The sequence below is a fragment of the Panthera uncia genome (genome assembly GCF_023721935.1).
Source record: "Panthera uncia isolate 11264 chromosome A1 unlocalized genomic scaffold, Puncia_PCG_1.0 HiC_scaffold_17, whole genome shotgun sequence".
NCBI lineage: Eukaryota > Metazoa > Chordata > Mammalia > Carnivora > Felidae > Panthera > Panthera uncia.
Genome location: NW_026057577.1, coordinates 26,170,207 through 26,183,397, shown reverse-complemented (window position 1 = coordinate 26,183,397; position 13,191 = coordinate 26,170,207). Strand labels below are relative to the sequence as shown.

At 46.3% G+C, this 13,191-nt stretch overlaps 2 protein-coding genes across 2 annotated transcripts; one reads left to right on the top strand and one right to left on the bottom strand.

The window, feature by feature from the left end:
- Positions 1-4,918: 4,918 nt before the first annotated feature.
- LOC125935480 (cytochrome b-c1 complex subunit 8) lies at positions 4,919-6,213 on the bottom strand. The gene is made up of 3 exons (XM_049649163.1): positions 6,107-6,213; positions 5,793-5,960; positions 4,919-5,117 (listed from the first exon to the last, which is right to left on the bottom strand). The coding sequence occupies exons 2-3, from the start codon at positions 5,944-5,946 to the stop codon at positions 5,023-5,025; spliced, it is 249 nt and encodes an 82-aa protein (XP_049505120.1). The 5' UTR covers positions 5,947-5,960; positions 6,107-6,213; the 3' UTR covers positions 4,919-5,022.
- Positions 6,214-7,566: 1,353 nt separating this feature from the next.
- Positions 7,567-11,876, top strand: GDF9 (growth differentiation factor 9). The gene is made up of 2 exons (XM_049649157.1): positions 7,567-8,927; positions 10,585-11,876. Exons 1-2 carry the CDS (start codon positions 8,531-8,533, stop codon positions 11,547-11,549), a joined length of 1,362 nt encoding a protein of 453 aa, XP_049505114.1. The 5' UTR covers positions 7,567-8,530; the 3' UTR covers positions 11,550-11,876.
- The last annotated feature ends 1,315 nt before the right edge of the window (positions 11,877-13,191 follow it).

Here is a 13,191-nt window from a genome sequence, read left to right as displayed (position 1 = left end):
TCTGGCCTACCTCCTTTTCCCAGGGGAAGGGCAATCAAGACTGATGTGGGACTTACTTGAACTATGGGTGAATAGAATGAATGAGTATAGGTGGTTTTGTTTTTAAAAATGTGAATGAGTTCTTAGCATCCTAGGTCCTAAATCAGTGGGATTGCTTGATGGTGGTGACATATGACAGCAATCCTGGAATTACAGGCTTTCTGCCCAGTAGGTGACTGGGATCATCTGCAGAGCATAGCCTTCTAGCAGCCTCAGGGGAGCAGGCCTAGGGCTGAGATATTGCCAAAGCACAAAACGTCCATCAGCTTCCGTAGGAACAGCTGCAGATTGCTAGAACAAGAAAGTGTGTGTACCTAAGTCATGAGGTGTTATGGGTACTCCTTAAATGACATGGGCATTTTGATAAATGTGGGGGAAAGAGCTGTAACTTATGAGTAAGATTGATAGGACTTCACATCCCTCCTATGACCTGGAAGGTTAAGCCAAGACAGATGTAACAAGATTCCTTGGTGTCTCCCTAAAAACTTGGCTGATACGGGGTCCCTGGGTGGCTTAGTCGGTTGGGCAACCGACTTCAGCTCAGGTCATGATCGCACAGGTCGTGAGTTTGAGCCCTGCATTGGGCTCTGTGCCGACCGCTCAGAGCCTGGAGCCTGCTTCGGATTCTGTCTCCCCACTTCTTTGTCCGGCCCCTGCTCACACACTGTCTCTTCTCTGTCTCTCTCAAAAATAAATATTAAAAAAAAAAAAAAAAGCTTGGCTGATACCTCTTTCCAAGGCCCTTGTTATCAGGATGGGTATTTGGTCTGAGGTTGCCTGTTCTGCAAGGTAAAGTGGAGGAGACGCAGAACAGCAGAAGATAGGACAGCATAAATGCCAGTCGTCTTATTGAGGGAGCAGAGAGTGGGAAGATGGACCTCAACTGGAGCTAGGGGAGTGGGGTGTGGCCACAGATCTGACGGTCCTGGTCCCAGTCCACTGATGACCGTGCAGCCAGGCCCCGAGGGAGACACCACTACTTGCACTTTAGGAACTTGAAGAAACAGACTAGCTGGTTGCTCCTTCCCCTTAGGCCTGAGCTTGGATGTTGAATCAGCCCAGGTAGGGGCTTAACCAGGAACCTCTGTGGAGTGGGGAAGAAGCTATGTGATGACCTAGTGAACTTTGGGTAAGAACACAAATCTGATTAGATAAGCAAAAGACTGACAACGTGATGTCCTAGAGACAGGTCTGTGGCCTCCGTGCCAGCCTCCCCTTAAAGAGCGTGATCTGCCAAATGGGATTTGGAAACTGCTAGTTCCAAACATGGTTTCTCCTCATCTTTCATTTCTGCCTTCCTCTACTCCAAGCAAAATCAAACTAGCCAATTCCCCAGGCAAGGAAAAAGCCTGAGGGTCCATTGTGTACAGGGGGATAAAGTCTTATTTATCATAATGAGTGTGACAGCACTGCAGAAGCCTTTGGGATTCAAGCCTCAATCTTGTTTGCCACCTCCCCTCCCAAGAGGAAAGTCCTATCAGTTCACTGCCCATGGAAGGAACCCGGTTAGGAAAAGTATTCCAAAATATGCCTACATTACCTCTGTAGTTGTTTAAGTTAAACATGGAGCAAAAATCAAAGTTTGAAAAGGAAAGTGGCATCTGGACAGCATGAAGCTGAAGTGACAGCCATTGTCCACAACCATCCCATAGCCCTTGAATAGTTGTGAATGCCTATTCCTGAAATAAATAAAAATAATCAGTGGGCTCTGTAACAGTCAAGTATTCGCTGAATGAATAAGCATACAACTACATCTTCCTCCAGCAGAAAGGTCTAAGCAGCCTTTAACAATCTCAGCCATAAAGAGAAAACAATGCTTGGCTGGGAGGCAGGAGCCCGGGGTCTGGGTTAACTGACCAGTGGTCAGTCCTTTCCCTTTGAGCTTCAGTCTCTTGTTCTCTCAGTGAGATGGGAGGAGATCTGAGACCTCTCAGCCACTGACATTTGGCGGGGGGGGGGGGGGGGGGGGGGTTCAAATGATTAATTTACAAAAAGAAAATGAGAAGCATGTTGGATAGCTTATAGCTAGGTAACTCTGATTACAACTCCCAGGGATTTTCTGCTGCTGAGGTAAGTGCCGAGGATGAAATGAGAGAAAGAGGGTGTAGCTACATGAGCAGTTTGAAACACATTCCAGATGGAGAGGAGACCATTAGGGCTTGGCCGTAACTGGAGACTTTTTTGCTGTCCCTGAGCAGGACAGGTCTAATAAAAAATGAAAGACTCTGAAATGGAAAAACTCTTCCAGGTAAAACTTCAACAAAGGGTCAAAGTATATTTGCTTTTTTGCTGGCTGGAACTGGCACAGACTTCTGGCCCTACACTAGGTAGGCCTGCATCTCGAGGACTTTGTTGGCAAAGCGGAGTTCACTTCGCTGCATTCTACAGCCCAGAGATAAGAGCCCTTGTGGGGGCGGGGCAGTGCTGAGGAAAAGAAGGGCTAGATGAGTTAAGTGGTTGTGCCCTGGAAGCAGAGGACTGAGCCACAGCCAGGGCTGGAGGCTCCAAGTGGGTGGGTTATAGGCATTAAGGCCCACGGCAGTGGTCCCCTTCTTCCTTAAGAGACTTTAAAAGTTCTTTTCTGGGGCGCCTGGGTGGCTCAGTCGGTTAAGCGGCCGACTTCAGCTCAGGTCACGATCTCGCGCTCTGTGAGTTCGAGCCCCGCGTCAGGCTCTGGGCTGACGGCTCAGAGCCTGGAGCCTGCTTCCGATTCTGTGTTTCCCTCTCTCTCTGCCCCTCCCCCGTTCATGCTCTGTCTCTCTCTGTCTCAAAAATAAATAAAACGTTAAAAAAAAATTAAAAAAAAAAAATAAATAAAAAATAAAAAATAAAAGTTCTTTTCTTTACAGATCTCTGCAGATAGAATGGTCTCCAAAATAATCCCAGGTCCCAGTACAGTAGCACTGAGCTATGGTAACGCAACACATCCCCACACACACCCCTTTCACCCACCGTCCCCATCACCCTGCTACACAGGGTTCCCCGCCCCCCCCCCCCCCCCCAGTTTAGAGAAGGAAGCCCTTTGGTGAGAGACAGCCTTCTGGCAGCCTTTAATAATTTTATTCAAAGCAGAACTTCAATAAAAGAGATTGTAGCAGGGTCTTCTCAGAGCATTCCTGGGATAAAAAGGATTCAGACCCAGACTCAGGGCCTGGTCTGTGCTGAAAAAGGGTTAAGTTTACTTTTGAGCTGTTATCTTTAAAGGAGTCTAGGAACCAAGAAGAAATAATATCTTGGGGTAAAATGGAGCCAAAAAGATGGGAGAGGGTAGCCATCTCCCCAAGGAAGTTTGAGGCTAGTCAGAGGGAAGAGGACAGGTTACTGGCCCATCAAGGCAGTGGCCCTCCCCTGGTGCCTGAACCTGTTGAAACTAAATAAAGTGAAGGAGGGGTACATTTACACCTTCAGGTCCACAGCTGCATCAGATTGTCAATAGTCTAGGACCCAAATACACAGCAAGTCCCGGGAACAAATTTGGACAGAGCCCAGGAAAACTGGACGTTTGGTAAGGCAATTTTCATCACATAGCTGTCCTTTGTTAAGCCTGCCAGACGCCTACTTATCTCTCATCTCACCATTACAACCCTATGGCTTTATATTAACACATTATCTTACTGGCAAAAAGTTCAAAGCTCAGGGATGCAGATTTCTTGCTTGTATCATACAGTGAAGAAACACAGGTTAAAGGGTATGCGCCCCAGTTCACCAGACTCAGAGGTTCTTTATCCTGCCACACAATCCAATTTCTATTAGCGTTTTTTGTTTCTAAGTATTTTAATTCTGGTTCCTAAAAGGCAAAAATAATTGTTAGAATAAAAGAGGGGCAACTGAGTGGCTCAGCTGGTTAAACATCCGACTTTAGCTCAGGTCACGATCTCGCAGTTTATGATTTCAAGCCCCGCACTGGGCTCTGTGCTGACAGCTCAGAGGCTGGAGCCTGCTTTGGATTCGGTGTCTCCCTCTCTCTCTCTCCTTACCCCCTCACACTCTGTCTCGCTCTAAAATAAACATTTTTTAAAAATAATAAAAAGAAAAGAAGGAGAAAAAATACAGCCTGGGCCAGAAGCTGAACTACACTGGGAAAGTTGCTGCTCTGGACCAGCAGGAAGTGTCCTAAGAAGTGAGAAAGTTTCTAGAAATGGAGCAGGGAACCAGAAGCATGTAAACTACCCATACCTACCTCTACCATCTCCTGGTGAAGGGAAAAGGGCCTTTCTACTAAAAAGAGAATTCAAAGGCTCTAGAACAAGAGTAAACTTTTCAATAAAAGGCCAGAGAGTATTTTAAGCTTTCTGGGCCATATGTGATTAAAACCATTAGCAGCCTGGTACAAGAACAGGCAATTTGCTGACACCAGCTCTAGGGGCCAGGTGGTGATCTCACCCCTGCTTTTATAGCTGACTTCCCCTCTGGCTAAGGAAGGCCTGTCTTAGGAGGAAAGGCAGTCTAGCATGGCTTTAGAAGCATTAGTGTCAGACTCTACCATCATTGGTTGTGTCATTTAGTCAAATTACTTACTCTCATTGTGCATGTGTCCTCATCTGCAAAATGTGTGCAATAATGATAATTAAAAAAAAAGGCAGGTGTGAGGTTTAAAGGCACGTGAAGGGCTGAGTATGTGACACACCGTAATTACAGTAGTGACCAGATCTTACTGTTATTACGGGAACAGACCCCTGGCAACCCGCGGTTCACAAATGATCTGCAGGAACAGCTGCAGCTACTTTCTCGTAGATTATAGAACAAGCACTGAGCTCAGATCCTTCACCAAACTCACTAGAGAAACTGTTTAGGACTCATGCCAGGAAAGGGAGTTCACGAACTTGAATATTAGCAGTCACATCCAGGACTTGCTCACAGAAATGGAAAATGACAACGGTGCAGTCCATAAGAAGTTTATTATGTCTTCAAGACAGTACAGTGTCGACTCCTCTCCCAGAGAAGGGCTTTCAGACGAAGGGAACCATTATCCAGATGAGTGGCTCATTTGTCATTTTCATAAGCAGCGGGATTCTTCCTCTTGGATTTTTCAAACTCCTGGGTCCCCCAGGTATAGACAAGATAAAACCCTACAAACGCTTTAAAAATCAAAAGCGAGAGTAAGCAGTGCACCCATATAAGACACTGGGGTCCCAGTCTTCCTTTCTGACTCACTGCAGGTTCTGCCCTCCTGTCTCTAGTTTCCAAGAAGCCACTTTTAAACCAGATGATGAAGGAAGGTTATATCACACACTCATTTTACAGGCGACCAAAATAAAGGGCCAGCCCAGGAAAATTTGTCACCAGACCTCCCCTATCTCTTTCCTGTTGCACATTTTAAATATTTTAATGAGATAATGAAGATAATTCACAGAAACTATGCACATAACGATGCACGTAACAGAAACACGTAAGTGAACACTTCTGTGGTTTTTAGCAAATTCACAACGTTGGGCTAATTTTCATCACTACCTGATGCGGATGTAACACAAACAGTTCCTCGCTACTTAGTGGGTAAAGATGACCTCAGAGGGAGGCGCTGGAATCACACAGGTGACCTTGCACGGGTCGTTTAAGTCGTCTGTGACTCAGTTTACTCATCGGTTAAGATAAGCAGGACGATATACTAGCACGAGGGCTTTCAGGAACACTCAGTGAGAAACCGGGCGTATCCCAAGTTGCGGAGTGCCTGCCCTACCGACAGTGCTCACGGAAGGGACCCGCTGTTGGGGTGTGATGGAAGTCCAGCCCCCCTACCCGGCCAAGGCACTCACGCGGCAGGACGCGAAGAATGCACGCCCGCGTGCGGCGCAGCACGTTGGGGATGCCCTTGCTGAAGTAGTGGGGGAAGGCGCGCTGCTCGAAGGGTGACAAGCTGTAGGTGATCACATGCCGCATCCGTGTCAGATGCCCAAACTCGCGGCCCATGGTCGTGACGGCGCCTGCAACACCAAGGGTCGACAGGCGCTTGCCTCAGTCTCCGGACGCGCCGCTTCCACCCAAGAGGTCCTCCCCGGCGCTCCCCATCCTTCCCGGCCCAGGCGCCGCCTCCACCCTCCCAGGGGCCACCACGACCGCACGACCGGACCTCACTCCCGCGCGGGGGTCACCTCGCCCTCCACAGTCTCGGGAACCACCGGCCTCCTTCCGTCACTTCCGCTAACTGGAAGCCGCTCCGGGAGGCCGTGAAGTCACTTCCGGGGAATACCATTTTCCTGCCGTCTCCAGGGGGAGGCACCGTTGCTCCCCCTTCTGGAGAAGAGTGCCCGGGTCGGGTGGCCCCGTGGGTTGGCTGGGCCAAGCGCCGGCTGCGGACTCCGCGGCGGCCTTTGGGGTCCGTGGACTATCCGGCCGACTATCTCAGCCCCTTGCCTCTCCGTGCGACGGCCGGGGCCGAGGGGAACTGAGGTGGAGAGAAAGGGGCCAGCCGGCGTCAAAGGCGCTCCCGCCGAGGACCTATGGGCCCTGCGCCTGTGGAGGGCGCCCTGACGCCCGCGGTGGGGCCTCCCTACGTGACTTTGTGCGCTCTGGTCCGGCCGCTAAAGGGGTTCGGTTCTTTTCAGACCATCGGTGACGAGAATCAGTATCAGAATCAGTACCAGGAGCTTGCATCCGGGGCTTTTCTCGGCTGCCGCGGTCATAGAATGTACTGGCGGGGTGTAGACTTTCCCTGGGTAGAATAAACACGTTTCCTCAGGTCGCGCCCCAGGAGTCTTCAAGAAGTGGGCAAGCCGTTGATTACCGGCTGTTGGTGGCGGTAGGAGGACAGAGGCCACCCCCGCAGCCGCCAGCTTCCCTCCGGAAGCGCTTTCTAAGGCGGGATGCAGGGCGTCTTGTACATGTTTAGTTCATGGAATTGCCAGCCGTGTGTGTAGTAGAAGTAAGCTGTCATTCAACAGTTTAGGTGTGTTTTATGTGACCCTGCTTACCAGTCATGGGCCGGGAAGGCTTGGCATAGGCAATGAACTTAAAATTTGGAGACATAAAATTTGGAACAGTTTCATCAACCTAGGTGCTGCACAGACTGGTTCTCTATCTTATACCAGGAGTGTGGGTTGATTTCCTTCCAGTGTGATCTCATGGGTGGCGCTGGATATGCATTCGTTTCAGCCTCTTGTGGTGCACCTTCGTCCCATTTCTCTAAAACATCATCTCTCACCTAGTCTCAGCTCCAAGGCAAGAACCTAAGTACTTACATAACAAGAACAAAAACACCTCGCAAATTCTACCAGCATTTGAGTAACAAAAAACAGCCTGCAAACATCTCTAAACCTTTCAATCTACATAGGTACAGATGAATATGTAGATGAAAGTAAAGAATCAAGGTATTATATTCTAAAATTAGTCAAGGTCTGGGGCGCCTGGGTGGCTCAGTCGGTTAAGTGGCTGACTTCAGCTCAGGTCATGATCTCACGATTGTTCTTCGTGAGTTGGAGCCCCACAATGGGCTCTGTGCTGATAGCTCAGAGCCTGGAGCCCGCTTTGGATTCTGTGTCTCCGTCTCTCTCTGCCCCTCCCCTGCTCATGCTCTGTCTCAAAAATAAGCATTAAAAAAATTTTTTTTAATGAGTCAAGGTTAAAGGTGATGTCCATTTTAAAGCATATTGCAGCATTCCAAGTACATATTCTATACGAAATTCCCTAAGAGAATTGGGCCATCCAATAGTTCTCTGTTCTCTGGGATTTCCATGCCAATTGTGATTTTTTTCTCTCCAAATCCACATGCAGTAAGTAATTATTCTAAGCACCTGGGAGCCAGAGAGGTGATGAGAGTGAAGGAAGAGCAAGAGTGAACCCAATACCATAAATTGAATACCAACAGGTTTTCGTATCATCATGAATAATTCGCTTTTTTCCATGCTTTGGAAGTTTCAGCAATACCTAGGGAACATTTTAAGAATCGTAATCTCAAAAAAGGGATGGTTTGGGGGTGCCTGTGTGGTTCAGCCGGTTAAGCGTGGGATTTCCACTCAGTTCACAATCTCGTGGTTCGTGGGTTTAGGCCCTGCTGCTCCACGCTCTCAACGCAGAGCCTGCTCTGGATCTTCTGTCTCCGTTGCTCTCTGCCCCTCCCCCGCTCCCTCTCTTTCTCTTTCTCTCTCTCTCTCCCTCAAAAATAAACATTAAAAAAAAGTTAAAAATTTTTAAGGGGGGGTTTTAAGGCCATTTCTCAATTTCTGTTGGCCTTTCAGCTTGCATAGGTAGTCTACCTACGCAATGCTAACTTAAGAGGTTTTAAATGAATGCCAGAACAAAAGGGAGAGGAAAGCTAAATCACCAGATACATCAGTATCTAATGAGCACAAATTGGATAGATAGGATGTTATCAGATGTTTGATTCACAGCTGATAAGAATTATCTTCAGGTACCCATCCTTGAGGTCTGATTACAGAATTGACCCTGGCCCACCCACACACCTAAAATTTATTTAAGAGACCAACCTAAGCTCTTCTTGGCTTTTAGGAAGAAGACTGGTATGGGGAAGTGTATTCCTTGCTAGTTCTTCCAGGCCATGGCGCTTCTCAGCAACTTTTTCCTTTGGTTTTTCTGCTTTTCCTGGCTGTGTTTTCCTATTAGCCTTTGTTCTCGGGCTTCTACAGGAGAAGTTCAGATTGCAGCGGGTGCTGAATGGGAATCTAAGGCTGAACCTTGGTCCTTGGTGCAGCCTCTAGATGAAAAAGACAGATTGGGCTTTCTTCCTCCTCTCTTCAAGGTTCTGTATAATGGGCAAGGTGACGCCCCTAGGCTGCAGCCAGACTCCAGAGCTTTGCGTTACATGAAGAGACTCTATAAGTCCTTTGCTACCAAGGAGGGGATCCCTAAATCCAACAGAAGTCCTCTCTACAACACTGTTCGGCTCTTCACATCCTATGCCCAGCACAAGCAGGCTCCTGGGGACCAGGTGACAGGTATGTAGGAGTGGAGTGGTGAATGGGTGGTGGAAAGATGATAAATTAGTTTGCGTTTCGGTTAAAGAAACAGATTGGGTTTGTTCCTTGAATTGCAGTTTACTTTGCGTAATATTCGATAACCGAAATCAAGGAAATGTGGTACTTGATCTTATGGTTTTAATATCTTCATGGATTAAGGGGTGGCGAGTCTCCTAGGATAGATAGGGTAGAGTTAGAGGGGACTTAATAGCTCTAAAGACTGAGGAGTGTTTGGTTGGAACTCAGCATCTTGTCCAAGGTCACAAAGTCAAGACTGGAAACCCGGTGTCTTGACCTCTCTTTGTTCTTCCCCTTTTACCACTGCTAACCTGGAAATGTGTCTAAAATATCCCCTAGCTATTTACTGCATTGACTGGGATGTTTTCCCCTTGTTTGTTGCTGTGAGAGGAAAGCTGGAGTCCCCATTTGGAACAGTAGGTCCTCACAACAAAGTGTTAGTCAACAGTCTGACTCAGCACCTTGGTATTGTGTGTGAAAAAGAAGTGCTTTTAAAAAAAAAAAATCAAAAAACAAAAACCTAAATTCATTACCTCATGACCAAAACTGTGCTGACCCAACAAGTTAGGTGGGGCTGTTTAAAATCTTTTCTTCTTCCTTGATGTCTTATTATAGTGCTTTTAGAGCCTCGATTATCAATCTCAAGTGTTCGAATTACACGATTAAATTTTCTTCATTGACCCTGTTCATTGGGCTTAGAAAGTCTTCTTAGCAAGGTTGGTTTTTTTTTTTTTTTCAATATATGAAATTTATTGTCAAATTGGTTTCCATACAACACGCAGTGCTCATCCCAAAAGGTGCCCTCCTCAATACCCATCACCCACCCTCCCCTCCCTTCCACCCCCATCAACCCTCAGTTTGTTCTCAGTTTTTAAGAGTCCCTTATGCTTTGGCTCTCTCCCACTCTAACCTCTTTTTTTTTTTTTTTTTTCCTTCCCCTCCCCCATGGGTTTCTGTTAAGTTTCTCAGGATCCACATAAGAGTGAAACCATATGGTATCTGTCTTTCTCTGTATGGCTTATTTCACTTAGCATCACACTCTCCAGTTCCATCCACGTTGCTACAAAGGGCCATATTTCATTCTTTCTCATAGCCACGTAGTACTCCACTGTGTATATAAACCACAATTTTTTATCTATTCATCATTTGATGGACATTTAGGCTCTTTCCATAATTTGGCTATTGTTGAGAGTGCTGCTATAAACATTGGGGTACAAGTGCCCCTATGCATCAGTACTCCTGTATCCCTTAGGAAGCTTGGTGTTTTTATGACCGCTTTCTCTCCAGGCACTTGCCAAGAGAAAAATATTTATTAGCTTCTGTATGTTTGGAGCAAATGATTGGGGTTGTGAAACGGAGCGATAGTTGTTTTTATTCACCACCAAAGCTGTTCTGATTTTGTGATGATAAAATACTTGCCTGTAGTTGCTGGCAGTTAGTTATGGAAGAAAGCTCTCACCCGCATTTTCTATGTAACCCCCCCTCCCTCACTTGTTGAGGCTGGATGAAGAGAGGAAGAGAAGGGAGAAAGCACTATGATCAAGTATTAATGCTGTGATTTGACTTGCTATTTCGTTTTTGTATTCAAGCACAATTCGTGGGTTGTTTTTCTTCTCAGGAGCCGTACCATCCGTGGACCTGCTATTTCACCTGGATCGTGTTACTGCCGTTGAACACTTCATCAAGTCAGTCTTGCTATTTACTTTCAGCAACTCCATTTCTTTTTCTTCTGCTGTGAAATGTGTGTGCAACCTGGTGATGAAGGAGCCCGAGTCTTCTAGTGGGAACCCCCATAGAACTCCGTCCTCATTTACCTTTGACTCCCAGTTTGAATTTAGAAAGAAATACAGATGGATTGAGGTGGATGTGACTGCTCCTCTTCAGCCTCTAGTGGCCTCCAACCAAAGAAACATTCACATGTCTGTAAATTTGACCTGTGTGAAAGCCCAGCTGCAGCGCCCTTCAGCACATGACAGTCCCTTTAACGTGACTCTTCTGGTGCCCCCCTCACTGCTTTTATATCTGAACGACACGAGTGCCCAGGCTCATCACAGGTGGTATTCCCTTCACTATAAAAGGAGGCCTTCCCAAGGTGCTGGCCAGAAGAGAGGGCTGTCTGCCTGTCCCCAGGAAGAAGAGTCAGCTGAGGCTGTACGACCTTCCCGTCATCGGAGAGGTCAGGAGACTATCGGCTTGGAACCTCAGAAGCCTCTGGTTCCAGCTTCTTTCAATCTGAGCGAATACTTCAAACAGTTTCTTTTTCCCCAAAACGAGTGTGAGCTCCATGACTTTAGACTTAGTTTTAGTCAGCTGAAGTGGGACAGCTGGATCGTGGCCCCGCACAGATACAACCCTCGATACTGTAAAGGGGACTGTCCAAGGGCACTTGGACATCGGTATGGCTCGCCAGTTCACACCATGGTGCAGAATATCATCCATGAGAAGCTTGACTCCTCAGTGCCAAGACCCTCCTGTGTGCCTGCCAAATACAGTCCTCTCAGTGTTCTGACCATTGAGCCAGATGGCTCAATCGCTTACAAAGAATATGAAGATATGATAGCCACTAAGTGCACCTGTCGTTGATACTGGTTCTCTAAACTAAAACATGGAGCCTCTTCGGCAAAGAAATGCCGTGCACCTCTCTGTGCCTTCAGGAGAAAGTTCCATGTGTCAAATCTCAATGTAGTATGTCTTGTATAAGGGGGAGCCTGTGTAGATGAGCACATTCTGTGGCATCTATCCATGGAAAGTGGTAACATCTTCCTGTTTAATTTCCGGGTGTAAATGAACTGTAATTATTTTGGAGGGCCCTAAATTTCTTTCCCGTGAATAATTTTTTTTTTCTTGACATTGGTATCAGAGTGCAGTAGTTGTAGTTAATGGAAGAATAAATCCCTCTCAGTGGCATAATTTTCTGTGTTTGCTTTTTTCTTTTTTTTTTTTAAGGATTGATTTTAAATGGCTCTTGGGGAGAGAGAAGTGTATCTACAAGCTAATCTTAACTTTTTATCTTTTTCAGAGTAAGAGGCTAGCTTACCTTACTGGGACTAGAGAGTAAGCATGTAACCCATGACTGTTGGATTAGTGTGATGGATGCGCAATATGTAATTCAGCTCATTAGCAGGCATATAAATGGGGTGGTTCACCTCAAGATAAGATTTGCCCAATTTGTTGAAAGGAAATTGCCTTGCAGATTTTTATGAGAAAATGTAAAGATTTTTACTATTTCTTTCCTTACATATTTAAAATCTCTGACCTTATGGAATGAAGTCAAGGAGTGTTTTTTTCCTTTTTGCTCTGAGCTTGGTTTTGCAGATTTCCCTCAGCTCTCATCACTCCACCCCCACAAATTTTTTCCAGGTGGATTTGGGACCTTTGCCACTAAACTCACCTGGCAGTGATTAGGTTACATTACAGAGCAAGCCTTGTTTGGATATGACGGCTTACATGTGGGTTTTCAATAAATCTACCTTGAGGGAACCCTGGAGATCCATAGTTAGGGCTGCTGGAGTGATTTCTGTTGCAGCATTTCTAACCCCCCTAGTCTACCAACCAAAGTAAATCCTAAATGCAGGATGTATTCTCATTCGTAGAGATGATCTTTTCTTAGTGATTAGTGCTTAGCCTCTAAGGAAGCCAGCTGAGGTTTTGATGGGGATTGTATTGAATCTGTAGATAAGTTTGAGGAGTATTGACCTCTTAGTAATGTTAAGTCTTGTAATCCATGAGCACTGGGGGCGTTTGCTTTGAATTAGGTCTTTCTGTACTTGGGAGAGTGTAAGTTTTGAACTTGTTACGTTTAAATTCTTTTCTGTTTTACTTATTTACATATTGAGAGAGCAAGTGAGAGTGGGAGGGGGACAGAGCATCTGAAACAGGCTTTGCAGTGACAGCAGAGAGCCCGATGTATGGCTTGAACTCATGAACTGTGAGATCATGATCTGAGCTGAAGTCAGTCCCTTAACCGATTCAGCCACTCGGGCACCCCTAAGGTTAGACTGTAGGTATTCTTGATGTGATTGGGAATGGAACGGTTACATTTATTTTCCTGGTGTGCTATTGCATTCATCTCGCAAGCCTGCACATACATAAATGCTCTTACTTGCTCAAGATTTCTTGATCTGAGTAATATTTTTTAAAAATGTTTAACGAAAACTTTTTTTAAGAAGCAGACTGGGGGCATCTGGGTAGCTCCATTGGTTGGGTGTCCGACTTCACCTCAGGT

What these genes read in the sequence shown, in the direction of transcription:
- LOC125935480 (XM_049649163.1), bottom strand. Translation starts at nt 5,946, where the DNA reads ATGGGCCGCGAGTTTGGGCATCTGACACGGATGCGGCATGTGATCACC. An exon ending in CATTCTTCGCGTCCTGCCGC is followed by an intron (nt 5,118 to 5,792) that starts GTGAGTGCCTTG and finishes TGATTTTTAAAG; the next exon opens with CGTTTGTAGGGTTTTATCTT.
- GDF9 (XM_049649157.1), top strand. Translation starts at nt 8,531, where the DNA reads ATGGCGCTTCTCAGCAACTTTTTCCTTTGGTTTTTCTGCTTTTCCTGG. An exon ending in TCCTGGGGACCAGGTGACAG is followed by an intron (nt 8,928 to 10,584) that starts GTATGTAGGAGT and finishes TTTTCTTCTCAG; the next exon opens with GAGCCGTACCATCCGTGGAC.